The sequence below is a fragment of the Tasmannia lanceolata genome, unplaced genomic scaffold (assembly GCF_043159265.1).
Source record: "Tasmannia lanceolata isolate RefF3 unplaced genomic scaffold, GAP_Taslan_0.1 ptg000015l, whole genome shotgun sequence".
Taxonomy (NCBI): Eukaryota; Viridiplantae; Streptophyta; class Magnoliopsida; order Canellales; family Winteraceae; genus Tasmannia; species Tasmannia lanceolata.
Genome location: NW_027518692.1, coordinates 20,195,249 through 20,223,227, shown reverse-complemented (window position 1 = coordinate 20,223,227; position 27,979 = coordinate 20,195,249). Strand labels below are relative to the sequence as shown.

The 27,979-nt window shown below is 38.7% G+C and overlaps 1 protein-coding gene across 1 annotated transcript; it reads left to right on the top strand.

Annotated features, from left to right (window-relative positions):
* Positions 1-1,421: 1,421 nt before the first annotated feature.
* On the top strand, positions 1,422-26,537 carry LOC143893124 (Calcium-binding EF hand family protein). The gene is made up of 8 exons (XM_077398104.1): positions 1,422-2,084; positions 5,704-5,806; positions 5,892-5,957; positions 9,371-9,541; positions 9,634-9,730; positions 25,780-25,908; positions 25,994-26,112; positions 26,221-26,537. Exons 1-6 carry the CDS (start codon positions 1,526-1,528, stop codon positions 25,897-25,899), a joined length of 1,116 nt encoding a protein of 371 aa, XP_077254219.1. The 5' UTR covers positions 1,422-1,525; the 3' UTR covers positions 25,900-25,908; positions 25,994-26,112; positions 26,221-26,537.
* The last annotated feature ends 1,442 nt before the right edge of the window (positions 26,538-27,979 follow it).

Here is a 27,979-nt window from a genome sequence, read left to right as displayed (position 1 = left end):
ACATTTAGTCATGACTGAGGTCAAACAATCTCTTGAAAACGAGTATGGGGCTATGGGTGCAACACGGGCCGATTTTTTGGGAATTTGGGTTGGGTTGAGCTTTTAGCATAAAATCAGGTTGATTCAAATTCAATTTTCAGGAAAAGCTAAACCCAACTAGCCCAAATTACACCCTACTGGTGCCCACATGAAATATAGGAAAAATAGAGAAAAGGTAAAGAACCCCAACCATGTAATATCTCCCTTACATGGTTGGTTGCACAAAACCCGGCAGGATTTTGTTTGAATTTGGAATGTTATTCCTCGTTTGGTTGTCATTATACCATTGAACTCTCAGGAGACCCCTCTATGATGCCTCATGGGTAATTATTGCATGTCTGGTGAGATGAAATTTTTGTCCTCTCTTTGAGACTTTCAAGCCAAAGCCACCTGTTGGGGGTAAAAGCGGGACATTTGGTACTGACCCTCAACCACCCCCAAATCTAGGCCGCATCCAGAATGGCCCACGCCCGTTGGTCGTTGCAAGAATCTTGCCTCCACAAAAGAGGGAGAGAGATCATGGGCTCCCACCACGCCCTCTATTCCTCCATCCCAGCTTGGTCATTCCTAAGATTATGCTCCCACAATGGTAACCGCCGCCCAATCCACGACACACTAGTACCATCATTAGCATAATGGACGTAGTGGGCATCATGGGCCTCCCCTCCTATAAAAAGGAACCCCATGCTCAAAGGTAAGGATCATCTTTTTCCACCCCAAAATGCTCAATCTCTCTTTCTCTACGAATTAGTCTTGCTTAGATATTGTTGATGCCTATCTCTGACTTGAGCATCGGAGTCTCCACTCCGGAGCCCTTCTAACATTGTTTTCTGTGAGCGTAGGTATCCACAGATTGGAGCTCTACCAACCCAAACAGCCAAATTCTTCCACAACGCCCCGATTCTCAGGTACAAATTTTAGCATCATCACCACCAAAAGGTGAAATATTGCTTGAAAAATCTTAGGAATAGTGCTTTTCTTTTTCTTTTCCCTCTCTCTCCTCTCTACATATAATGACACCCCTACTTATTTCCGACTCTCCAATTCTTTCCCGTTGACTTCTTACTCCACAACTCTTCGAGTCTGTTTCCCCCCCCCTCCAAACATTTATTTCAGCTATCTCGATGTCCTGCATTATTGTTCTTCATCTTTGGTTACAGACTAATACAAATCTCACTGATCTAAATTAAAGACATGATCATAGCCCTCAAATTGCTGGCCCCATTTCATATCAAGCAGGCCCCACACATCCAATGAAAATAGTAGGTAGTCAACCTTGCCAATGTAAAAATTCAATCAATAGCAGGGGCATTTCAGTAATCCCCAAAAACAACGGACCCCACACGTAAACAGCATCAGACCCATTTCAACTCCCAACCTTCTTTTGCCTATTCTCTCACTGCCTCTCTCCCACGCAGAAAAAGGTCAAAAAACAGAGAACTAAGGAGAGAAGACAGGCAGAAAAAACTCAGAGAGAGAGAGAGAGATGGCTAAGCCATTTACAATCATCATCTACACACTCATAGCTTTCTTCTTACTCCTCCTCATCTCTCACTCCCCCAAAAAACCCTCAAATCATCACCGCCATTTAAAGCTCCGATCCTCCTTCAATCTCCCCTCATCCAACCACCAACAAATCCCATTCGACCCCATAGTTGCAGACATCGAGAGGCGCCGCGAAGACAAGGAGTGGGAGAGGCGATATTTCGAGCAAAATCACAAGGAATTCCTCTCCAGTCACTCTGCTCCGGGTCACGAATTGCAACCCGAATGGGAAGATACCATTGATGCTGAGGATTATTTGAATGATGATGAAAGGTTTAATATTACTAACAGGATTGTATTGCTATTTCCAAGGATTGATCTAGATCCTGTTGATGGGTTTGTGAGTTCTGATGAGTTGACTGAGTGGAATATGAGAACGGCGGAGAAGGAGGTTTTGCATCGGACGGTTAGGGATATGGAGGTGCACGACAAGAACCGTGATGGGTTTGTGTCTTTCCAAGAGTATGAGCCTCCTAGTTGGGTTCGGCTTTCTTCTTCTGGTGAGATTTAGGGTTTTAGGCGTTTTTGATTTTTTGATTTTTTTTCTGGGGTTTTTATGCAATTGAGTGTTTTTTTGTGTGCTTATTCTTCAAGATTACTTGTTGGTAATTAGAGTTGGAGTTCTCATAGTTAATGCCTCATAAATTTATAATCTCTTATGTCCTATATGTTGTGATACTGCCCAAATCTTGTCGTATGTACGAACGGTCCTCATTGCGTTAGGTGCCGCCTTCTGCATGGTTTTGACGGTAGGGAGAGAGATCGCCTCGACCCGAGATCTGCGCTCACAGACAAAAGCTTAAGGACCACCCGGAGCTGGAACTCTGGGAAACCCTTCGACACTCAAGTCAGATGGAGGCACTAGAATGAGAGCTGAACACTAATAGAGCCGCGGACGTGAAGTGGAGGGTTCCCTTTTATAGGTGGAGTTCTATATTCTTGGACGCAATGTGATAGTGCATGACACTGTGATGATTGCTGGAGTCGCATGCCACGCATGTACAGTTCTGAGGAGTAATGTGACAAGACATGCACTTTGTGCAGTCTCAGGTGGTGATAGTTTGACAGCTGGCAGATAAATGATCTTGTGCAATGGAGGCTGGATCTCATACAACTACTGGTAATAACAAGAGAAAAGTACGGAATGCGGGCAACTGTTGCAAACAACTACGCTATGCGGGTGCCTTTGGACTTTAGTTCAAAACACACACGAATCTTGGAAAAGTGGACGAACAAAGACCCTTTTGTCCTTCCTGACACCATCAGAGCCAAGCCTCATTCTCTCTGCAATGCCATTTTTGAATATTTTCTTATTGAGTAAAGTACGGAATTCAGGGGAAAAATACAGACAACTACACTATGCGGGTAGTTTTGGTTTTTAGTTTAAAACATGCACGAATCTTGGAAAAGTGGAGGAACAGAGACCCTTTTGCCCTTCCCGATGCCACCAGATCTATGTCAGCCTCCTCAGATTTGTTGCACGAGTACCCCTAAACGTATAGATTGTCACTGTACGAGACTGACGTTGCCGTTCATAGAGTCTGGTTAGACTACCTTAATAAACGATGATTCGATTAGTAGATATAAAGGTTCGAATGGGCAAAACGTTGGCGGCGTATTTAATAACGTTCCCGTTTCTGATTGGGGCAATAATGGTTATAACGGTTCGAGTGAGCAAAACGCTTGCGGTATATTTAATAACGTTGTCAATTCTGATTGGGTTGATTGACTACCTTAATCAATGATGGTTCGATTAGTGGATGTAACGGTTCGAGTGAGAAAAATGCTGGAGGTATATTTATTAACGTTGTTGTTTCTGTGCTATTAAAAAAACTTTGTCGTTTCTAATTGGGACGATCGACCACCTTAGTCAATGATGATTCGATTAGTGGCTATAACGGTTCGAGTGAGAAAAACGCTGGCGATATATTTAATAACGTTGTCGTTTCTGATTAGGGCAATCAATTAATCAACAATGGTTCAATCAGCGGATATAATGGTTGGTGTGGGAAAAAAAACACTGCCGGTATATTTAATTTCGTTGCCGTTTCTTATCTACCGATTGACTATCTATCTTAATAAACTCGGATCAAGTGGAAGAGACGATGCCTATATACTTAATAATGTTGCCGTTCTTAGTTCTAGGGTTTTCGTTGGTTGGCAATGACAGGTCGAGGAACGTTACCGGTATAACTAACAACGTAGCCGTTTTTAATGGTAGGGTTTCCATTGGAGGGCCAGGACTTGAAGGGAATCAATATGTATTAAATGCTAGCCGAAAGAGACAGTAAGAATTAATAAAATATTCAAAATGAGACGGCATAGAATAATTGAGGCTGGGCTCTGATGGTGTCAGGAAGGGCAAAAGGGTCTTTGTTCGTCCACTTTTTCAAGATTCATGTGTGTTTTGAGCTAAACTCCAAGACTACCCACATAGTGTAGTTGTTTGCAATCTTCCCCCGCCTTACGTACTTTTCTCTTTATTATTTCTTACTGTCACTTTCGGCTAGCATTTAATACATATCGATTCCCTTCAGGTCCTGACCCTCTAATGGAAACCCTACGATTAAGAACGGCTACGTTATTGGTCATACTGACAACGTTCGTAGACCCATCAGTGCCAACCAACGGAAACCATAGAACTAAGAACGGCAATGTTATTAAGCATACTGGTATCTTCTCTTCCACTTGGTTGATTAAGATGGATGGTCGGTCGGTAAATCAGAAACAACAACGTTATTAAATATACTGTCAGCGTTTTTCCCACTTAAACCGTTATATCCACTTGGTCGAACCATCATTGATTAAGGTGGTCGATCGTTCCAATTAGAAATGACAATGTTATTAGACATACCACCATCGTTTTTCCCACTCGAACCTTTATATCCACTAATCGAACCGACGTTTTTCCCAGCCTATGAACAACAACGTCGATCTCTTATAGAGGCGAGCTATTCGTGGAGGTGTACTCTTGTACAACAAATAAGAGGAGGCTATCTAGGCTCTGATGGTGTCAGGGAGGGCAAAAGGGTCTTTGTTCCTCCACTGTTCCAAGTTTCGGGCGTGTTTTGAACTAAAGTTCAATACTACCAGTATAGCGTAGTTGTTGGCAATCATTACCCGGAGTCCGTACTCTTCTTTAATAACAACACTGGAGTGACAAGATTGTGTTAGGCATTCGAGAGAGGGAGGTGACTTTTGGGGAATAGGGTAGAGTAGTGTGAAAAAATATAATAATATATTAAAAAGGGGGAAGAGGTGACTTTTGTTAGAAGAAGAGAAGGGTTAGCAGGAGGGTAAGGAAAAGGGGAGAGAGAATAGAGGGTGTTCATCATTTCTTTTTGTCCTTTTCTTTTATACATGGTGACTGAAATTCACACCACTCATTTTTGATAAATGACACCCGTAGCCGCATCCTATTTTATTCAAAAAATGATTTTTTGAAATCAGATAAGGAACATGATTCTGATTTTGGAACTGCTCCAAAAAAATTTCTGACTTCCAGAATGGGAAATTATGAGAATAGTTAAAGAACGCAACCTAAATTACTTCTTTGTGTAGAAAACTAGTTATCGTTAGCTTGATATCATATAGTTATGTTCCCACAAACCTATCAAGCCTACTAGTTGGAATTTCAATTAGATTAGATATTGGCCTTGGCTATATGGGATGCACTAAACATATATTGTACTCACTAGTTCTCACGTTTGAATTCTCTACTTGAATTATCGATGTAGGTGCTACATAGTTGGTTCTCATCCTTCAGAGACTACGAGTGTAATAGGAGCATCCGTCATATTTCTTTCCGTTATTTCTGAGAGAGAGAGAGAGAGAGAGAGAGAGAGAGAGAGAGAGAGAGAGAGAGAGAGAGAGAGAGAGAGAGAGAGAGAGAGAGAGAGAGAGAGAGAGGAACAAGTAGATTAAGAAGAAGATTCAGCCTTGAGGCTGGAATTCTATTTTTCATATCTGTTGATAGTTCTATATGGGTTTGATCCAAGTGATTCGATATTGGGGTGCTTACTTTGTTCATAGCTTTTCCATTTATATATTATACGTACCCTCTTGATCTGATTTATGCAAAATTTTGACTTGGTGATGAAATTCTATTTTTTGTGCCAGATAATAGTTCAAATGGTGATGGTATGGGTTGGTGGAGAAAAGATCATTTTAATTCTTCAGATGAGGATGGAGATGGCCTTCTAAATCGAATCGAGTTCAATAAGTAAGTTTTCTGCTTATATAGTTTCTTCCTAGCTGTTTTCAGCATCTACTTTATTTCATTGACTTTTTTTCTCATTTTTCTCTAGCTTCCTACACCCAGCTGATAGCAAGAACCCGAGGCTACTTCGGTGGTTGTGCAGAGAGGAAATAAGGTGCAACTTAATTTTTTTAATCATTTTTTCTGTGTGACCATTATTTTGTACAGTTGCTGATGATCCTTCTAGCCGCTGCATGTATCTTCATGTTTTTTCTTCCATTTTAGTCTAGGCAGTTAATATTTTCGCTTTACTCTTTCCTACTCTTTTCCTGAGTTTCCGATTGGAATTGGTCATTTTGGTTCTCTGCTGTATCTCAGAAATATAAGGTGTATGAATTTCCAGTGTTCAATATGTTGGGTTCTTTTATTCAGACCTACAAAATTCTATTATAAAGTTTTTGTAGTTTTATCTGGTCTTCACAAATTGTTAGAAGCATTATAGTTATAACTGAGGATGAATATCTGTAACTAGCCACTTGACTTTGGAATGAGGCTTTTTTATTTGACAATCCTGTCTATAATCTTTATAAGATGACTGCTGATACCTTATCTTTCCAAAACAAAATATGAGTACTGGTAGCAAGTCACAAATATTTGTCTCAGGAACTTCTTGAGAAGGGTGTATCTTAGGATAATTAAGTTTTTTGTTATTTTTTGGGTTTATATTGGGAAAAATTGGGAAATAAAAAAATATAAAATTTAAGAACAAAATTAGGGCAACAAATAATATTATGAATTTATCAGGATGTTTTCGCTATAAAAAATAAAATATGAAGATGTCATGGTGATTTTTTAGAATATAGGCAAAATTTCAGGATTTTGTCGTTTTATCAAAAAATTGCACAGTATCCCGATTTTTTCGAAAATATCGGACATATTTGTGACTTTTCTTGTAGCTTCCTGAAATGCAATTGAATTTGCTTTAGTATTACAAATTAGTATGGGAAAATGTTCTAATTTAAGAGATCTTGATACTCTGCTTGCTTCTATGGAATACTGATCTTCAGAGCTGTGCTTAACCAGATAACATAATAATCCGAATGTCAACATCTTCTATTTCTTTTAAAGACTCCCACCTTGAGTTGGAAGAAAATTGCATCAAGGCTTTTCTTGAGGCTTAATTTATGAGGGGCTTATACTTGGCATATTTTGAGGGGCTCATACTTGGCATATTTGAAGCTTAAGAGAGAGGGAGGGAGGCTTACGCTTCAGAATGGAGTCTAGATTGTACATTTGTATATAGGCAAACATGGCTTATACTTGGCATATTTAATGGGTGGTTTTAAATTTCCACCGAAACCAGCACGAACTGACCGAAATATTTTTGTTTACCTCATCAAAAGTAATACTGAAATCTAAAAACATACCGAAAACAAAATCGTAAGTGTATTAGTAGTATACTATTCCAGTATGTGTTACGTATTTTTATTGATATGAATTGCATATTAAATGTAATATATATATATATATATATATATATATATATATTATATTTACATGTTTATATGCATTACATGCGGAATGTGGTATGTAGGATTTATCAGACATTCATGAAAGTTCATGTCACTGGGTGTTTGATGCTGTTAAACCATTATGGATGGTTGTTTTGCTTATGTGATGGTTTCTAAGTGTGTTTTTGTGCTTATTCTATGATTTTTTTGAAGTTCCATCTTAAAATTCTATCATTTGTGCATGTTTCCCTACGTTTTCATGATTTTACATGATTTCCACCAAAATTTCTAGCAGAAAACAAAATGTTTCCCTTTCCATGGCAACCGAAACTGAAATTTAAAACCTTGATTTAATGTTATGCCTTGAGAGAGACGTTTATGCTTTAGATCACTAACTGAAGACCTTTACCTTTATCTTGGAGTTGTAAGTTATAGGCTAGGGAGTAATAAAATCTAGATTGTACATTTGTATATAGGCAAACATTTCTCAAGTACGTTTTTTCCTCGAGTGTTCTACTCATGTATTTCCCTGGTTTTTTATTCTTTAAAGTGTTTGTTATTTCTAGTAATATAAGAGAGAAAAGGAGGGTAGTTGGACTCATATATTGTAGGGCTAGTATCTTGTAACCGCATATTTCTCATCAGTAAGGCTGTCAACAGGCTGGTCTGTTCAAGCCGGCCCCCCGGAGTGGCCCAAGCGCACCCTGACTTGAGTCTATGGTAGTTTGAAATTCCACCAAGTGTTGGCAATCCTGAGGCTCCCTATTTATTTGGCTGTTTTCGTATTATTTATTTGGCCTTTTTGTGTTTTTCTATTTTCATTAGAACAAACTCATAAGGTTAGAGATAACGTTTTCTCTTTAATTTTGTAGTGGTAAAGATTTGAGGCACAAAAAAAATTCCAGCAAAATAAAATCTTAAAGTAGAAGGTCAAATGAAATAAATTCCAGCAGATTAGAACCAATTTATTAACAAAGAATCTTCCTTTTCTCAGTTTTCAGCGATTGTGTGAAATTTCCAGCACTACTACCCAATTTGTATTGATTAATTGATCAAATAGACAACAAATAATCAAGGAAACTTTCTTGATTAAGAACGGAATAGCATCACACCACTTGAAACCTTGAGAATCACGCTTCAAAGAGAAAACATCAAGTACTTCCAAATTGCAACAGCTGGGAAGAATTAAAGCCAAAAACTTTAATATCAACTCAAACCCTAAATTGATCTCCACTGTCCATCATGACTTTCAAAAGGTCCAACCCATCACAAAAGTAAGAGAACAAAAATCCCCATGTATGGAAACCCATAAAAACTCATATTTTGGTCTGTGTGGGCTTTTAATAACAAAGGGTTTTAACACTTTTAAAACCCAATTTTAATTTTTCCCTTTTTTGTATTGGTCAACATAAAGGCAGCCCTAGAAATTTTTATAAAATCCCTCAAAAAATAAATTCTAGAAGCTCATACTTCAAAAAGTTTGGTTGCATGATTGGTGATAGGGCCAATTTCTTTTCACTTATATAAATTATTCCAAGTTTACTGCTGAAGATACCATAGGTTCATGTTAGTGCGAACTTCCTTGCATTGATGAAGGTATTAAAGGTTCATGTTTTCGTCAATTGATCACACTTTTCTTTGTGATTTTTGGGCCTTGGTTGTGATGGATCTGTTCACAGATTCCTTTGTATAAGTTTTTTCGTAATGCAATTAGTTTTGCTGAATGCAATTAGTTTTTTTTTTTTTTGGTGTAATTTTGGGTGCGGTCCATCTCGGCCCCCTTCCCTTTCATAATATACTTCTGCCATTTCAAAAAAAATAAAAAAATAAAACCAATTGCTTGTCTTTTGATTTGAAGAGCCCATGGTTGGTACAAGTCAATAATAGGAAGTTATGATATATTACACATACACAAGTTCTCTCCATTTTCTTTGATGTGCACACATTTGCTTCTTGACACTTTTCATTACTACCTGCTGGTTTCACTACTTTAACAAGAATATTTTTTGTAAGACATTGTAAGAGCACCATTTTCGCATGTCATTGCTGACTAGACTCTTGGTGCATTGCTTTTTAGGGAAAGAGATACTGACAAAGATGGAAAATTGAACTTCCAAGAATTTTTTCGTGGACTTTTTGACTCAATACGGAACTATGATGAAGTCGGTAACAATTTTTCACACAGTGATAATCCAATGGAGGCATCAGCTAAAAATTTGTTTGCACAGCTTGACTCAGACAATGATGGGTATACATTGAGATAACTACTTCTATTGACCTGTGAAAGAAATGATTGAATCAATTATTGGCTGAGCTGGATTTTCCTTTTTCATGTTTCAGATATTTGTCGGAAGAGGAACTGCTACCCATAATTGATAGACTTCATCCTTCAGAGCGTTATTATGCAAAACAACAAGCAGATTATGTCATAACGCAGGTAACTTTTTTGCATAATGGAATGAAATATAGTTTTGAATAACCATCCCATTCCTCTTATGAATAAAATTACACATGGGGTTGTAAAGATACTAGCTATTGTTTTCTCTGTCGGAGATAAATTTAAGTGTGTTGTGGCATTTTTGCTTTTGTTCTTATTCTTCCTGGTGCGAGGAATTTTTTTTCAATACCATTCCAAGCATAAAATCCTCGCTCTGGGTTGTTGATGTTGTGTACCATGGCATCATCTTTTGTGTTAACTTCATCCTTTGTTGAAATTCAGAGGCGATTAGATGCCAAAATATGACCTTTAAATAAGACCTTATGGTAACCCAGGTTTTAAATTTCGACCGAAATCTGAAATTTCAGTCCGAAATTTCGGGTTTCGGTTGATAACGAAACCGAAATCAATTATACCCGAAACAGTAGTTTATTTCAGCCGAAATTTCGACATTTCGGTCGAAATTTTGTTTATCCCGAAAATAATTTCATCCGGAATTTAAGGGATTTCACCCAAAATTCTGGATTTTCGATAATTATTTAATAATATCACGAATTTTCAGCCAAAAATTTCGGTCGAAAAAAATTTGGAGAAAAAATAGCCGTTGAGTAAATTTTGTGGGATTTTGCCAAACGCATCACGAAACCGAAATTTGAAACCTTGATAGTAACTAACTTGTGTACTATAGCATGTTGTACTTTTGTAGGTAGTTGTCATGGTTTTGATATGCTTATGGTGTCCTGTGTACCAATTCTTCAATCTGAAACCTAACAAGATTGAAATCATCGCCTCCCAACTATTCAAGTATTTTATATAATGTCTAATCTTCTCCTTTGTTCAGTTCTTGTTATGTGCTTATTTTCTTTTGCTTTTTTGTTTTTCATTCTAAGCAAACTCTGTTCTACTTGCCAGCATATACTTTTTTGTCGACCAAGTGGAGTTAGAACTCTTGAAACATATGTCGGAAACCATGTCTGGGAAGAAAGTGAATAGTACAAAATAAAGCATGTGAAAAAATACTTGTTGGGATCTCTGTGAAACATTTAAAATGGAACCTAATGAAACTTTTCCTCATGTCATCTTGCAACTTATTAAGTACCATACTACTATGAGTATTTTTTTCATTGTTTTACTGTATTTTGTTGTTCATCAATAAAATATAGAAATGTTCTTTTTAAATAATCGCATCAGTTTCATAATAAGTTGCAATTACATGCAAAAAAAAGCTCTGATAATTTGCATGGACAACAAAAGCAACAGACTGTAATTTGGAAGCAGGACTATTATGGACTAAGCAGGTGCGAGGTTGAGGAGTGAATAGTGATAGTTCTTAAAAAAGTCTAGCACATTGTAGGAAGAACTTCCTATACAATGGTGGTTCCTTGGCACTTCTTCTTCTTCTTTTTTTTTGAAAGATAACGATTTTGTTTCATAAATCAGATCCTTGCAAAGCAAGGGGACAAGAAGTCCCCAAAAGATAAGACTACAGGTTTAAATACATCCAAAGTACTCAAACAGATAGAGTGTTTGAGGGAGGCCTCCCCATGGTGGATAAATCACAAAACAAGTATGTGTCTGCTCGGTGGACGCCGTCTTTCTCAAGCCTGTCCGCCGCATCGTTGGCGGATCGACGCATGTGAGATAAACGGGGATGAATGAGGCGAACCAGGTCACTGATCTTGTCGAGCATCATGGCCATCCGCCACAGGCCCACTGTCCGGTTGGAAGCCCAAGCAATAGCGTTCTATGAATCACCTTCAATAATGAGAGGGCCTATGTTGTTTTTCGAGTACCATCTCAGCCCAAAGAGTAGCGCCCTTGCCTCAGCCTCGTTTGCATCACAGATATCCATGGGCCCGAGTAATGCATGAAAGTGACACCGTCCGGCCCCCTTATAAGACCACCAATCCCCGCCGGCCCGGGATTACCAAGTGAGCTGCCATCGAAGTTCAACATGTACCATCCATCTGGCGGTGGCGTCCACTTCGGGGAAGGAGCATTGTGAGCTTTCTTCTCCGATATAACAGACAGCCAGTTGCATAAGGTATCAGAGACAGAATAAGGAATCCAACTTTAGCTCTAGACCACACGGTAATTGCGATCTTAACATCCAGCGCAATGTGATTCGAACTCCTCTCCTTCGCCATAAAGATACGGCTGTTCCTTTCCTTCCAAATATGCCAAATGATAGCATATGGGATCGAAGACCATATAGTATGTCAAAAACATCCATAATATGCACCATACCAGTGCAAGATAAGCTTGAAGATTCAGTTGATTAAGACCATGGACATACCGAAAAACCGTAACAAGCTCATCCACACAAAGTATCGAAAGAGCAAAGGAGAAATAGATGATCAAGTTTCTCCTCCCTGCGACATAGAATACACCAACTGGCGAGCATAACCTTTCGCCGCTTTAAACGGTTGCACGTGTTAATGCATCGGTGCGAGATGGTCCACGCAAAGGGCATAATGCGCGGTGGAATGAAAGGTCGCCATATAAGTGCTCGACGGGATGGTGCTCTATTTCCATCAGATAATGAATGGAAGAAAGATTTCACAAAGAACACACCCTGGGTATCCGGCATCTAGATTCATTGGTCCGGCACAAGTTGAGAGAGATAGGAAGATGGCAATAGTGAGAGGAGGGATGTAAAGGAAACCACTTCGTCATCCTTCAGGTCCCATCTTAACCTGATGTCCCAAAGGAAATTCCCAATTCCACCGCCACGTATTCTTGGTTTTCCGTCGCATCGCCTGCATTCCGCTTGTCGCTTAAAGTTGTGGTATTTGCATACATTGCAAATCCGATTACATGGTAGGAATCTTTCATTTTGTCCTTCGCCCTTTTGCCCCTCCTTGTCTGCACGACCTCACCCCGCCCGTTCCCTCACCCGCCATGGCGTCTTCTCTCTCACCACAGCGTCTTTTCTCACATCTATTAGTGTTCTGTGTCTTGGCACTTCTTTTGTTTTCATGTTAAAAAAAATAGGAAGGCATAGGAGTGTCTATATAAAATGATATATAATAATTTCAAAATGCACCTTTATTGGTTAAAATTATAGAAATCAACTCATTTGGCGATATTATTTATGGCAACTACTGAGGATGGAATAGCAGGAGAAGAGATCAACCATGGATGGAGGGGGAAGGGTGTGGAGGGGGGTGGTCCAGAACTGGGATCTATTGGGCGATATCCAGAAATTATCATACCTGGAAAAGAGGTTGAAGAATGTAGGAAGATTCTTAAAAAATGTTTAGTGGGAAGTATGAAAGGATCTTCATGGAAGCTTGAAGAGGCCTAGCATTGGGCGAGACAAGCATGGGATATCCTCCAACTTTCCAAACAATATGTTATCAACTCATCGGAGATCCTTTTTTGCTTCGAATTGTAGAAACAAGCTAGCAGGGTCCTCAGGCAAGGTAGAGACGCAATGGGAGGTTATATAGCGTCCTTACAAACCTGGAACCTAGCTCTTCTCAATGGAGCAAAAACAATCTGCCTAAGATTCTACGATATTCCCCTCCATGCGTGGACTATATCTACAGTAGAAGCTTTAGGCAATATCTATGGGGAGGTTCTTCACTTCAAGTTTAGCTGTCAAGGAATCATGATAATTGCTTAGAATTTGCCTCTGCTAAGTTTCTTTCCTTAGATTGGAAATGTGTGTTACTATTTATTAAGTTGAAGGTGGAGAATAAAAGCTATTTAATTCGTGTTAGGAGCATGCCTTTTGTAGAAGTCATTAATGGAGGACATGAGTTTGAAAATGATGAGAGTCAACAGGAGGTCGATCTGAATACAGGTGGAAGGCTATTGCCTAATACTGGCACTCCGGTACCGGAGGAGAGGGCTGCCATTGATGAGGTCAGCAAAGGTAAAAAAACCTCACCCTCTAGTGGAGGACAAAGGACCGTTGGAACCCAATTTCAAATTCGAATTAGGTTCTCACGAGGCTGAATCCTCATTGGCCGGTTTGCTAAGAGCAACGCAGCCTGTTGCAAAAGAAGGTTGACTACCTGAGATGACTCAGCAAAGGGCATTAAATGACTCTCCTCATGGCACCGCAAGAATGGATACCCAAAGTAGAGAGGAGATGAAACAAGGTAGAAAAATCGACGGTGTCCCTCTCCGGGTCCCGAGGCAAGATAAAGCTGTCAATTCCCCTGCCATTGAAAAGGATGACCATCATGTGGATATTCGAAAAGGAAGCCACAGATCTTTTGCTTCGTGCCCCACTCCTGGAAGACGTGGCAACTACATTAAGAAGTATACGAAAATGTTTCGTACTAACTTTGCCTCCAACATGCATTGCCGTTATGGAATCGAGAATATTAATTACTCAAAGCACTCAGAAGTCGGTCCATTCCCATATAAAAAGAGGGAGAGTAAGCATTATAGCAAACGCAAAATAGAATAAAAAAAGGGAATTTGTTTCTTCCCTTCTTGATCTTTTAGAAAACTTTAATATGGATGGGGATTCCACTTCCTGTACTGAACGAACAAGGCTTATGAGGGAGGAAGGATTAGGGGTGGAGGAAAATATGTCCTTTAAAAGACATGGTCAGGGCAAAAGAAGGAAGCGGCAACAATTAGCCTCAGGAGGGGAAGTCACGTAGGCTTTTTTAGAACTTGTAACGACCCGATTTCCGTCGTGTCGCTACGAGCAAAAGAAAGTAAAAATCATGGAAATATTTTTTTTTTTTATACAAGCATCAACGACGATCCCGATAGAATCTTATTACAACTTAAAAATGATACATGACGTAAGACGTCAAAATGCAAGGACTCCAGGAACGAACTCTCTGATCACACAGTCCCTTATCCCATGGTTCCTTCATTTGCAAATGCTCCGCCATCTAATGCCTCAACCCCTGTGGTGGAGGAATCAACGTCAAAGCAGGGTCATCCAAAGACCGAGCAAAGTAAAAGAGACAATAATAACAGTGCATACAATAAAATCCACATTTCAATAATGTCTAGAATAAAGATTACAATGCCCATGGCAATATAAATCAAAGGAGTGACAATAATTTCAATGTATGCTATGTATGCATGTATGCAACAATTTTATAAAATGAGACAGCACATTCCCCAGGTACATCCGGCTTTTCCCCCATTTATTTTTCTGTCAGTTCTTTTCTGACTTTTTCATTTTCTTTTATTTTTTTCTGCCGGTGTCCTTGCCGCACGGCTAACCACTACCCCTGTCTGAAGGTAGTGACGTTATGGACTTGGATTACGGTCTCGCATTTGCCGAGCCGGGGATACTATCCCTCGGGGATACTTTCCCTTTTTGGTTGGTTTGCCAACGAAAGGCAGTACACGCTTCTCGCGTTGGCCTTTGGACCTTAGGTCCCAGGATGATTCCACCACACCCTTAAGTTCCCCTTCACTTTCCCCCATGTATGCAACATGTATGCAATTACTTACCTTTTGCCTTTCTTCCTGCATTCATTTCAATTCATTTGATTCCAGCATTCATTTCAATTCATTTGATTCCAGGCAAGCGAGTATAAATTCACTAAGCAGGTATTTATCAGGCAATTTATAAGCAGAGCTACATTGCATAGACAATTATATTGAACACCATTACAAGACAAGGTCTAGCTGTCACCTGCCTTTTCTTATAGTCGCAGTAGGACGAGATGGCTCCTGTAGGCAAATAAGTGAAATAGGTCAACTTATTTTAGTCTAGGTCCTTTTAATATCACACAGACAACACTAGTCCTTTCTGTGTCCATTTATGTCCTAAAATAAGGTTCCCTGTGTTCACTATTCATGTGGGCCCCACATGCTACTATTCATGTGGGCCCCATCATGTCACTATTTATGTGGGCCCTGCATGTCACTATTTATGTGGGCCCCATCATGTCACTATTTATGTGGGCCCCATCATGTCACTATTCATTTCACCATAAGTTGATAAAGTTTACTTTACGGTTACTATGCTAGTATTTCACCGTTAAGTATATAGGTGGTAGAACCAACCATTACTTTATCCATATAGGTGGTAAAACCAACCATTACTTCAAATAAAATATAGGTAGGTGGTAGAACCAACCATGAAAGAGATCATTAAATAATTTAGGTGGTAGAACCAACCATTGAAAGAGATCATTGCTTTCAAATAATTTTAGGTGGTAGAACCAACCATGAAAGAGAGACTATTATAAAAGACTTACTTGGTAGTGGATTTTCTTTTTCCTTCTTCTCTCTCTCTCTTCCTCTTTCTCTTTCTTCTCTTCTCTTCCTCTCTCTCTCTCTCTCTTCTCTTCTCTTCTCTTCTCTTCTCCTTTTCTTCTCCTCCTCCTCCTCTATTTATAGACATTTTTTTGCATAGTACTTTTTGCATAGTAAAGACTATTTACTATTTTAAATTATTATTTCTGTCGGTCAATAGTATTTTTGCATAGTACTTTTGCATAGTAAAAACTATTTACTATTTTAAATTATTATTTTCGTCGGTTAACAGTATTTTGCATAGTTAATAATATTTTTTTATTATTAATTTTGTCGGTCAATAGTATTTTTGCATTTTTTTATTATTATTTTCGTCGGTGCGATGATATTTTCGTTTCCACTAGGGATGGGTCCCGCTGGTGGTAGGACCCGCTGGTCGTGGGGCCCGCTCGTGTGGGACCCGCTGATGTGGGACCCACTGGTGTTGGATCCGCTTATGTGGGGCCTGCTTGTATGGGGCCCGCTGATGTGGGACCCGCTTATGAATAGTACTCGGTGGGTCCTACTGTGAATAATACTTTTAAATAGTGTATCTCAATAGTGAACTTGCATAGTATTTCTGCATAGTAATCTCGCATAGTGACTATTGTGAATAGTAATTGTGAATAGTGACTATTGGAAATTTTTAACATATATATATATCTATTCCGTTTTTGTTGACATCTGGGGCGGTGGCTTAGTGGTAGGAAGCCGTTCAATCTTAGCTTAGACTTGGGTTCGAATCGTGTACGCCCCATTATGCCAGATGTCCTCATGCCCGATTAACTTGGGGAAAATGAGTAATGGCCGATGATTACCCACCTATGAGGCCATTTTTATATTTATATATATATATTTTTTTTTTACCGGTTCTTACATTCTACCCCCCTTAAAAAAAATTTCGTCCCCGAAATTCCTACGCCCATAACCTAGATATCTTGATAATCAGAATCTCGACACATGATAATTTAAGATCATCTCCTTTACTTTGTAAATCTTAATTTTGATTAGAAATCAACGTCTTGTGAAATCCATTATAATCTGCACTGCCTCTTAAATACTACTAATCTTCTATTCTAGGCAGACATTTTACTCCTATGAATTCCCTTGTTTCCCATAATCCATAATTTATAAATAAGTTTTCTGACCTTCTGTTGCCCCATCCTGTACCTCGTTGTCATCGTTGATTAGGCCCCATCCTGTACCTCGTTGATTAGGGCGAAGAAACGCTTTTCAGTTCCTGGCTGTGCGTTCTTATCTTGGGTCAGAGGGCGGTACTGATTTCTTCTTCCCTGGTTCTGCTGATTGTTTGCACCGGTTGATATTGTGGCGGAGGTGGGCGGTTTTGGATGAAGGCTGGTGCCTTAGGGCAATCCCTTCTTCTCCAGCATTGCCCAACGTGAATCCTTCCACAGTGGGGGCACAAGTTCTTTGATGGTGGACCACTATCAATTTTTATTTTTTTTTCCAGTTTACCCTTGAAATGTGACACATCATATGTCACCTATTAGCTATCTAACCCTACTTAACGACACAACCCACAAGCACCAGGGTTTCCGTAAACCCGGGCTTTGATACCACAACTGTAACGACCCGATTTCCGTCGTGTCGCTACGAGCAAAAGAAAGTAAAAATCATGGAAATATTTTTTTTTTTTATACAAGCATCAACGACGATCCCGATAGAATCTTATTACAACTTAAAAATGATACATGACGTAAGACGTCAAAATGCAAGGACTCCAGGAACGAACTCTCTGATCACACAGTCCCTTATCCCATGGTTCCTTCATTTGCAAATGCTCCGCCATCTAATGCCTCAACCCCTGTGGTGGAGGAATCAACGTCAAAGCAGGGTCATCCAAAGACCGAGCAAAGTAAAAGAGACAATAATAACAGTGCATACAATAAAATCCACATTTCAATAATGTCTAGAATAAAGATTACAATGCCCATGGCAATATAAATCAAAGGAGTGACAATAATTTCAATGTATGCTATGTATGCATGTATGCAACAATTTTATAAAATGAGACAGCACATTCCCCAGGTACATCCGGCTTTTCCCCCATTTATTTTTCTGTCAGTTCTTTTCTGACTTTTTCATTTTCTTTTATTTTTTTCTGCCGGTGTCCTTGCCGCACGGCTAACCACTACCCCTGTCTGAAGGTAGTGACGTTATGGACTTGGATTACGGTCTCGCATTTGCCGAGCCGGGGATACTATCCCTCGGGGATACTTTCCCTTTTTGGTTGGTTTGCCAACGAAAGGCAGTACACGCTTCTCGCGTTGGCCTTTGGACCTTAGGTCCCAGGATGATTCCACCACACCCTTAAGTTCCCCTTCACTTTCCCCCATGTATGCAACATGTATGCAATTACTTACCTTTTGCCTTTCTTCCTGCATTCATTTCAATTCATTTGATTCCAGCATTCATTTCAATTCATTTGATTCCAGGCAAGCGAGTATAAATTCACTAAGCAGGTATTTATCAGGCAATTTATAAGCAGAGCTACATTGCATAGACAATTATATTGAACACCATTACAAGACAAGGTCTAGCTGTCACCTGCCTTTTCTTATAGTCGCAGTAGGACGAGATGGCTCCTGTAGGCAAATAAGTGAAATAGGTCAACTTATTTTAGTCTAGGTCCTTTTAATATCACACAGACAACACTAGTCCTTTCTGTGTCCATTTATGTCCTAAAATAAGGTTCCCTGTGTTCACTATTCATGTGGGCCCCACATGCTACTATTCATGTGGGCCCCATCATGTCACTATTTATGTGGGCCCTGCATGTCACTATTTATGTGGGCCCCATCATGTCACTATTTATGTGGGCCCCATCATGTCACTATTCATTTCACCATAAGTTGATAAAGTTTACTTTACGGTTACTATGCTAGTATTTCACCGTTAAGTATATAGGTGGTAGAACCAACCATTACTTTATCCATATAGGTGGTAAAACCAACCATTACTTCAAATAAAATATAGGTAGGTGGTAGAACCAACCATGAAAGAGATCATTAAATAATTTAGGTGGTAGAACCAACCATTGAAAGAGATCATTGCTTTCAAATAATTTTAGGTGGTAGAACCAACCATGAAAGAGAGACTATTATAAAAGACTTACTTGGTAGTGGATTTTCTTTTTCCTTCTTCTCTCTCTCTCTTCCTCTTTCTCTTTCTTCTCTTCTCTTCCTCTCTCTCTCTCTCTCTTCTCTTCTCTTCTCTTCTCTTCTCCTTTTCTTCTCCTCCTCCTCCTCTATTTATAGACATTTTTTTGCATAGTACTTTTTGCATAGTAAAGACTATTTACTATTTTAAATTATTATTTCTGTCGGTCAATAGTATTTTTGCATAGTACTTTTGCATAGTAAAAACTATTTACTATTTTAAATTATTATTTTCGTCGGTTAACAGTATTTTGCATAGTTAATAATATTTTTTTATTATTAATTTTGTCGGTCAATAGTATTTTTGCATTTTTTTATTATTATTTTCGTCGGTGCGATGATATTTTCGTTTCCACTAGGGATGGGTCCCGCTGGTGGTAGGACCCGCTGGTCGTGGGGCCCGCTCGTGTGGGACCCGCTGATGTGGGACCCACTGGTGTTGGATCCGCTTATGTGGGGCCTGCTTGTATGGGGCCCGCTGATGTGGGACCCGCTTATGAATAGTACTCGGTGGGTCCTACTGTGAATAATACTTTTAAATAGTGTATCTCAATAGTGAACTTGCATAGTATTTCTGCATAGTAATCTCGCATAGTGACTATTGTGAATAGTAATTGTGAATAGTGACTATTGGAAATTTTTAACATATATATATATCTATTCCGTTTTTGTTGACATCTGGGGCGGTGGCTTAGTGGTAGGAAGCCGTTCAATCTTAGCTTAGACTTGGGTTCGAATCGTGTACGCCCCATTATGCCAGATGTCCTCATGCCCGATTAACTTGGGGAAAATGAGTAATGGCCGATGATTACCCACCTATGAGGCCATTTTTATATTTATATATATATATTTTTTTTTTACCGGTTCTTACAGAACTTCAGTGGAAGAGACTCTAAGAAGAAGCAAAAGGCAAGGAAAAGGAGCTAGAAGCCCTCTCTGGCAAGAAATCTCTAGAGGAAATCTGCATCCCTCTTTATGAGCTCCCCCACTTTAAAAAAGCTCTGGCGAAAGAGAGACTTGGATGAGGAGTCGGAATTAGAAGAGGGTTGGGAGGATGAGGCTAATGAGGCGGAAGAGAAGAAAGACTTGGACGAGGGGTCGAAATTAGAAGAGGTTTGGGAGGATTAGGCCAATGAGGGGCAATCACGAGAGACCGAGCACTCTAGAGATTCTGTAGAAGTTGATCTCAGTGGAAAGATTAAAGGGTGTCTTGAAAGGGCTGAGCAAGCGTCGGTGGGGGGAAAGGTGGAATTGTTTGAAAAGGAGAAGCAGGCATTCTCGGAGGAATTTGTTGAGATGTCAAAAATGGGTAGTGCTCTGGGAATTGGTTTTGAGGAAAATGTTGGGAAGACGAAGGAGATGCTCCTTGATACAGAGAAACGAGATGCAGTTGAAAAATGGAAGACGCTGGGCAGGGGTAGTAGGGAGCTCAAAGCTCTGAAGAAATGAGGGGGATTCCTTAAGTTGTAAATAGTTTATGGCGGGTTCTTGGGGGTTGTCTTGGTGGGGATTTTGTTTTTTGAAGGGTTTTGGAAGGAGGAAGTTGGAATGTTTTTTTTTTTTTAAAGATGACAAATTCTCATTAATACTCTAAAATTACATTGGGGTCTAGGAGGCCCTTCTGTCATTACATGAAGTTGGAATGTTTTTATCTCTTCAGTTCTCATTTTCTGGACTTTAATTGACGGATTTGGGAGGTAGTGGGATTATTTGAGTGTGCTGAGGAATCTTGGTCCTTTGTTGCTCGAGGGATTTATCCCTCTGATAATCTTTGTCGTGCCATGGAAAATGAGTCTTTGGTTTGACTCATGAATGGTTAGGTGTGGGTAATGAAGGTCCTTAGTGAAGTGTTTAGTTGTTTCAGAGAGAGATGAATGCTCAGAGCTGAAGTAGGGAATAGGGCTCTATGATTGTTTTTCCCATGTGCTTGAGAGACTTCTGTCTTTCGCGTATTGGGTCATCTTCCACCTTGGTTTCTAATTTTTGGATTGTAAAGTAAAGGGCAGCATATCATGGGGTTTTTGTGGGTAGTGGTTGGGCTTTTTGTTGGTAGTGGTTGGGATTTTGTTTTTGGCTTTCTTCTTTATGTAATGGGGCGCGACTACTGGTCCCCAATCTCTGTATGTATGTTATTATGAATAGATATGCCAACTTTAAAAAGAAGAAATAAATACTATCGAGCTAGTTTAAGGGTGGCCTTGAAGAGATCGTGGACTAGCATGACCAAGAAAAAAGAGTTTAGAGAATCTGTGTTTTATATTGGAAACAAGTTGATTTCCTTGCTTCTTTCACGATTCAATCCTCATTCTCGCTGTGCACATTTTCTCCTTCGTTTATAGACAATTTGTAGGCCGATATTCATTTTGGTGTCATGTTAATTCACAACTGACAAGAAAACTATCAATTGCCAACACATAAATTACACAATTACAAGGACTAAAATAACGTAATTAATAATGGAAGAATGAGTGAAGTTCCTGGACATAAAGAGAGTGATATCCTTGTAAGTGTGTGTTAGTTCCATTAGTAATAAGAGTCAGCTGGCACACAAGTAATTAGATCTTCTTTTTCATTTCAGTAATGACACACATAATTGCTTGTCTCCGATTTATATGACGGTCGACTCCATGACTTGTGGGAGTGACTTTTCTCTTCCTCCACAACTTTCTTTTCTTCTTTCTTTTTTCTCTTCAACATGGTATCAGAGCGTGATCACAATTCAAGCTTGACGTTGAAGATTGAGATCTAAGTTTGACGTGATCAGAGCATGATCACAATTCAAGCTTGACGTGATCACAATTCAAGCTTCCGGTTCCTCTCGCCTCTTTTAGTCATTTGAGAAGATCAGCCAATGGTGAAGCAGATGTTTTGGCCAAATCGGGAGCTATTAGATCTAGTGTGGAGTGGTTTGATTTTATGCCTCAGTTTTTTCTGTGTTTTTTGTTCTCCTTGCATTCTCTCTCTCTCTCTCTCTCTCTCTCTCTCTCTCTCTCTCTCTCTCTCTCTCTCTCTCTCTCTCTCCTTGTATTCTTTTATTAGTGGATCTTCTCGATTCCTTTTAATATATTTCCATTTCAGAAAAAAAAGATTGAGATCTAAGTCTTGCAGGTGCAATCCCCCCTTTCCCCCCTTTTCCCTTTCTTTTTTTTTCTTTTCATTTTAAGGGGGGAAACACCCCTTAGTTACTGTATGACTAATGCCCTGATGTCCGTACGATTATTTTAGCCTTCATAGATCTCCCTTCATTCTTCCCACTGAATTAATAGTAGTTTAGATATTCCACTTATGGATTCGTGAAAGGAGTTTTTGCAATATTTTACAAGAAAGTTTATAAAATCTGTGTATTTTTTTTAACAAAAAAAATCTGTGTTTTTCTTTGAGAATCAACTTTTAAACCCTTATTTTTATCAGATCCCATGTTGAATGGATCAATGAGTTAGATCTGTTCAGGAACGGTTAGTTAGTTGAGAAGAGGTTGTAAAGATGATACTATCTCATTTTTATCAGGGATCTTACATTTGTGTTGTGATTGCGGGTTGGTAAACCCATGGCTGTACCGTATGCATAGGAATGTTTCCTTGTGTCATGTGTGTGGAAATATTCCTAGTTAATCAAATTAAAAGTATTTTTATTTGATCACTTGAGAAGAGGTTGTCAGGATGATACTATCTCATGCTTATCAGGGATCTTACATTTGTATTGTGATATTGTGGGTTGGTAAACCCATGTCTGTGCCGTATTTGTATGGATGCTTCCTTGTGTCGTATGTGTGGAAGTATTCCTAGTTAATCAGATTAAAAGTATTTTTTGGTTAAATGTAGTTTTCTTTCAGCATGTCCAGTAGCCATTAGGAAATGCAACATTTGAGTTCCGATCGTATGGAAATCGAGGATTACAGATATCAACCATTCAATTGAACAATGTGATTTTTTTTGGTCTCAAGAAGGTAGAGTATTCATTGGTGGGAAATAGAAAATATTCTACGTTAATGGATCTGTAAAACTCTCATAGATGATCCCAAATGTGGAGGTCGGGAATTTAACAATTTGTTGATGATGTATTGGCTTGTAAACTCCAGGGAGCCTTAGGAGTAAAAGCTTGTATTTCTTGGCAATTGAACAATTGAACGACTTGAATTTTTATTTTATTTTATTACAATGGTCTCAAGAAGGTAGAGTATTCATTGGTGGGAAATAGAAAATATTATATGTTAATGGATCTGCAAAACTCCCATAGCTGATCCCAAATATGGAGGTCGGGAATTTAACAATTTGTTGATGATGTATTGGCTTGTAAACACCAGGGAGCCTTAGGTGAGTAAAAGCTTGTCTTTCTTGGCTCCTAAACTCCAAGGATTCGTAGTGTGGGTTATGGGAGGAGTAGACATTTTATGTAGATGTTCAGTTTCAATGTGCTCAAGCTGTTGAAAATTGAAATAAATTGTGGAAAGAAAGGAATGCAAGGGTATTCAAGGGCCTGGTGAAGTCCATCCTTTATCTATATCATACTAAGGTAATAGCCTTAACCATAGCATGGGTCAAAATCCTACGGAGTTCAGATTTGTATCAGCTTTTGACCTATGAAAGGGGTTGAGAGAGACTTGCGTCAGCAGTGACCAAGGTGGCTCTAGAATCTCCTGGATGAGAGTTGCCAGACCCGGGAAATCTGAAGTTTAATTTCGACAGATCGAGCCTAGGTAATCCTGGGCTAGCAATAGTAGGTGGAGTTTTGAGGGATGAGCAGGGATCCAGGAGGTGGGCTTTCTCTAGTCCTATTATAGTAGCTGACTCTAATGAGGCGGAGGTAAGTGCAGTACTAGGGTATGAGGATTATAGAGAGTGCCTCGCTGGATATCTGATAGTTGAGGGTGACTCCCTTAATGGTATTAGGTGACTGAAGGGGAGCCAAACCCTCCATGGAGATTTGTGCACTGGTTTGACGAGATCCATGATCGTGTGGAGGGCTCGTCCATATCCTATCGGCATGTGAGGTCGGCCAATGGCGTTGCAAAAGATTAGCCACTGGGCTGGGATTGGAAAGGAAGGACATGGGATTTTTTATTTCCTCCCCCATTGAGGCCCTCTAGGAAAATTTCAACCCACAAGGCACTGGAAATTTTTTCCATGGATTTTTTCATTAGAATTGATTCATTAGATTCAAACAGCCCCTAAACGTACTAGAATCAAGCATCAGAAACTCAATTTGAAGCACAAGTCAATGGATAAAAGCCAAATTCACAAAATTTGGGGATTTTTCTATTGTTCTTTGAATTTTTTCTTATGGATTAATTGTTCCTGTAATACATCATGTTTTTGACATTTGTTATGATATGTGGGTTTTTATTTATGTGGTTTTTGTCATTTTTTTTCGTTTTACATTTTCTCTTCTTTTTTTCTTATATGTCTTCCATTAATGTATTATTTATCTGTTTTTATGTATAGGGCTAGGTCTATCAAGTCATGCATGTCTTTCTTTTTCGTTTCTCTTTTTCCTTCTTTTTTTCATAGTATTTTACATTTTATTTAGCATGTGTTATTTTCTAATTGTTATTGAGTTAGATCAACATCTTTTGTGCATTATCTACGTATGTACGGTTCTATGTGCCCGTGCCCGAGCCCTTTTTGTTTTTGTTTTTGCATTTTTCATGATTTTTAATTTTTTTTAATAATAATCTTTCTTTTTCATTTGTTTTATTCTTTGACTTTGACCTATCTATTTCCATTTTATTTATCATATGCTATTTTCTATTTGTTATTGAGTTAGCTCTACATCCTTTAAGCATGATCCATGTATATATTGGTCTATGTGGAGATAAATTATCTTTTATTTACATTTGATATTTCATTCTCTAACATTGATCTATGTATAGTTTTTTCCTTTATTTTTTCGTAGTTCTTGTTTTTTTGTTTTTTGTGTTTTCCCCTGTTTTTATGTTCTTTTTTATTTATTTTTGTTCTCTTTTTGCATGAATTTCATAATTTCTTTTTCCCCCTGTTTTTACGTTTTTTGTTATTTTTGTTCTCATTTTGCATGAATTTCATAATTTCTAGTTAGAAATATGATTGAAAGTAATACATTATGTATTATTTTCATGTTTTTTTTTTCAGTGCCTTTACCCTTCAATTATGGTACCTTTTAGCTATTTTAATGACTAATCTATTAGCATATTGCATATTTTTATTGTCCATTTGATCATTTCTTTAGTTGATAAGACTTGTTTCTAGACTCTTAGTTCAAGTAGTTCCAAAAATTGTCAAACAAACAGATTGGCATGCAACCAATACACTCACCATTGCATTACAAAGTGAACAAAGCTCTCTAAAATCAACAAAACTTTTAGTACAAAATCTGCAAGAAAATAATTAAGAATAAAAGTGAGCTCATGGATGTGGTTGAAGCATTGCACATTGTTATGTTTGTGGCACATTTTTAGAATGTGTAATGCCCAATTCACAACATATCACTGATATAGTGATATGTATTGCCTACACATGATGGGTTTACTATCAGATATGGAAATTTCAAACCTTGGTGAGTTGCAGACTATCAAGAAACCTTAGAAATCCACAATCAATTTTCTGTCTATGATTAAAGCTCCATGATTTTGTTTAAGGAGGATTGAGTCTTTTTTTCCAATTTCTGCAGGCAGATACGGATAAGGATGGGCGTCTCAGCTTGAACGAGATGATCGAAAACCCTTATGTATTTTATAGTGCTATTTTCAATGATGAAGATGATTATGGGCAGCATGATGAGTTCCGTTAAAAAACACAGGTGCAGTCTCAATTCTGATATACTTCAATTTCAAAAAAAATTCCGGTCCCTTCGACATGATGTTTTGGATTATATGATTTTGCAGGATTATAGCAAACTCCTAGAATTCAATTCTTTTATAAGACTTTCTATAGACATATTTAGAAAGGCATGATGACAATTTTCATTCCACGTTGGTGTTGCGTTTCTGTAATCCCTTCCAAGGTGAACCCCATCTTCTGTCTTGTGTCTCTGTCTTCCATAAATTAAGTTTATCATCTCATGTTAACGTCACCACCTGATTTCTTCTTCTTTTTTCATGCTCCTTGACAGGTTATTGATTTTCAGTTAGTTCTGAAGTACATTCACATCAGGTTTGTAGTTTGTATCTGAATAATGAGGTCTACTTAATCTTTTTAGTTTCATATTTTCTATTTATTGCCCTTCCAAGGATACACACATCAAGTGTGAAATTGAATATATGTACCATAGAACAATCATTACAATAATTTCCAATGTGTGAAAAATAACTTTTCCAATGTAGGCCACTTTTGGGTTCAAAATTGGACACCTGAACAAACAACTGACTGCCATTTGTTTTCATGTTCTTAAAACTGACACTAATTTAGTTTAGCTTGGTTCTCCCCTCATTATCTATAGTCAAACCTTCCTTCTCTGCATTTTTTGTGTGCTTTGATGAATATTTCAATTAATGAGAAATTCTCGCAATACCACAGCAATATTGTGCCCCACCCACCCATTCAACTTCAATATTACATAAGAATGGTTTCCATTTCGCTCTTTTCTGATTCGGCCTTTGACAGCCTGCCTTCTTGTTCATCGGCTGATCTCTTCGTGTTAAAAAGCCTTTTTGCAAGCTGCACTACTGTATTTTGATAACTGCACAAACTCACCTTGTCTTTTCTTTTTTAATTGGATTCTTTTATCTTTATGGGAAAGGCGATGATATCCCCCCGCCCCTCCCCGAGCAAAAGAGAGTTTCAACGACAACTCTTGATTAAAAGAGACTTTAGCAGATAAAAACAAGAAATTGATTAATATAAAGAAAGAATATCAGAGCAGAAACAAACGAGAAAAAAGATACAAACAAGAAAAAATGAACAAGAAATTGATTAATATAAAGAAAGAAATCAGAGCAGAAACAAACAAGAAAAAGGATACAAACAAGAAAAAATGAACAAGAAATTGATTAATATAAAGAAAGAATATCAGAGCAGAAACAAACAAGAAAAAAAAATGAACACCCCTCTTTTTGCTTTTCCTCTCTCGTCGACGTAATCGAGTGGGAGAGTCTGTCACGGTCATATCGTCCAGCGCTGTTCCCATGGCCTATGACCGTGTCCCGTGTCCTTTTTGTTTGGCCCTGTTGCTTGTCGTGTTGGCCCCATCGTTTGCCCCCCGCTTGCCCCCTGTAGGCAGGGTTGGTAAAATTGGCCGAATCGAAACCGAACCGATAATTTGGTTTCGGTTTGGTAAAACCAAACCGATTCCAATTTTGGTTCGGTTTTGGTAGAACCAAACCGATTCAAATTTCGGTTCAGTTCGGGGGTCAAACCGAACCGTTACCCCCGATTTCCAATGAATATGAGTAAGGTGTGGTGATATTGGCCGAAACGTTCGGGTTCGGTTTGGTTAAACCAAACCGATTCAAATTTCGGTTCGGTTCGGGGGTCAAACCGAACCATTGCCACCCCTACTTGCATTGAGCATTTGCCCCACTTTTAACGTGATTTGGCGTCAAAAAGCGTTAAAGTTGCCCACTGTTGCGTACTGCAGAGGGGGTGAAAGTATCATCTCCTTTTTGGAAATTGTAATAAACCTTTGACAATTGGTTAAGTATTAAAAGACTCGGTGAGTTAGTGCAATTATCAAAACATAGTGGTGTGAATGTCACTGGCATGTATACGCGTAATTTCAGCGGCAATTTTGCAAAAAGCCATTTTGCAGCTCACGTTTTCATGAGAGAACAGCCATTTAGAAGCATATTTTGTCTTATTCATTTAATTCATCTCTCTCAAACAGAGAGAGAGCGAGAGAGAGAGAGAGAGAGGATTGCGAGGGTCAAGTAGCA

Coding starts and splice junctions, on each gene's coding strand:
- LOC143893124 (XM_077398104.1), top strand. CDS start 1,526: ATGGCTAAGCCATTTACAATCATCATCTACACACTCATAGCTTTCTTC. Junction 2,085..5,703: donor GGTTCGGCTTTCTTCTTCTG/GTGAGATTTAGG, acceptor TTTTTGTGCCAG/ATAATAGTTCAAATGGTGAT. Junction 5,958..9,370: donor TTGTGCAGAGAGGAAATAAG/GTGCAACTTAAT, acceptor ATTGCTTTTTAG/GGAAAGAGATACTGACAAAG.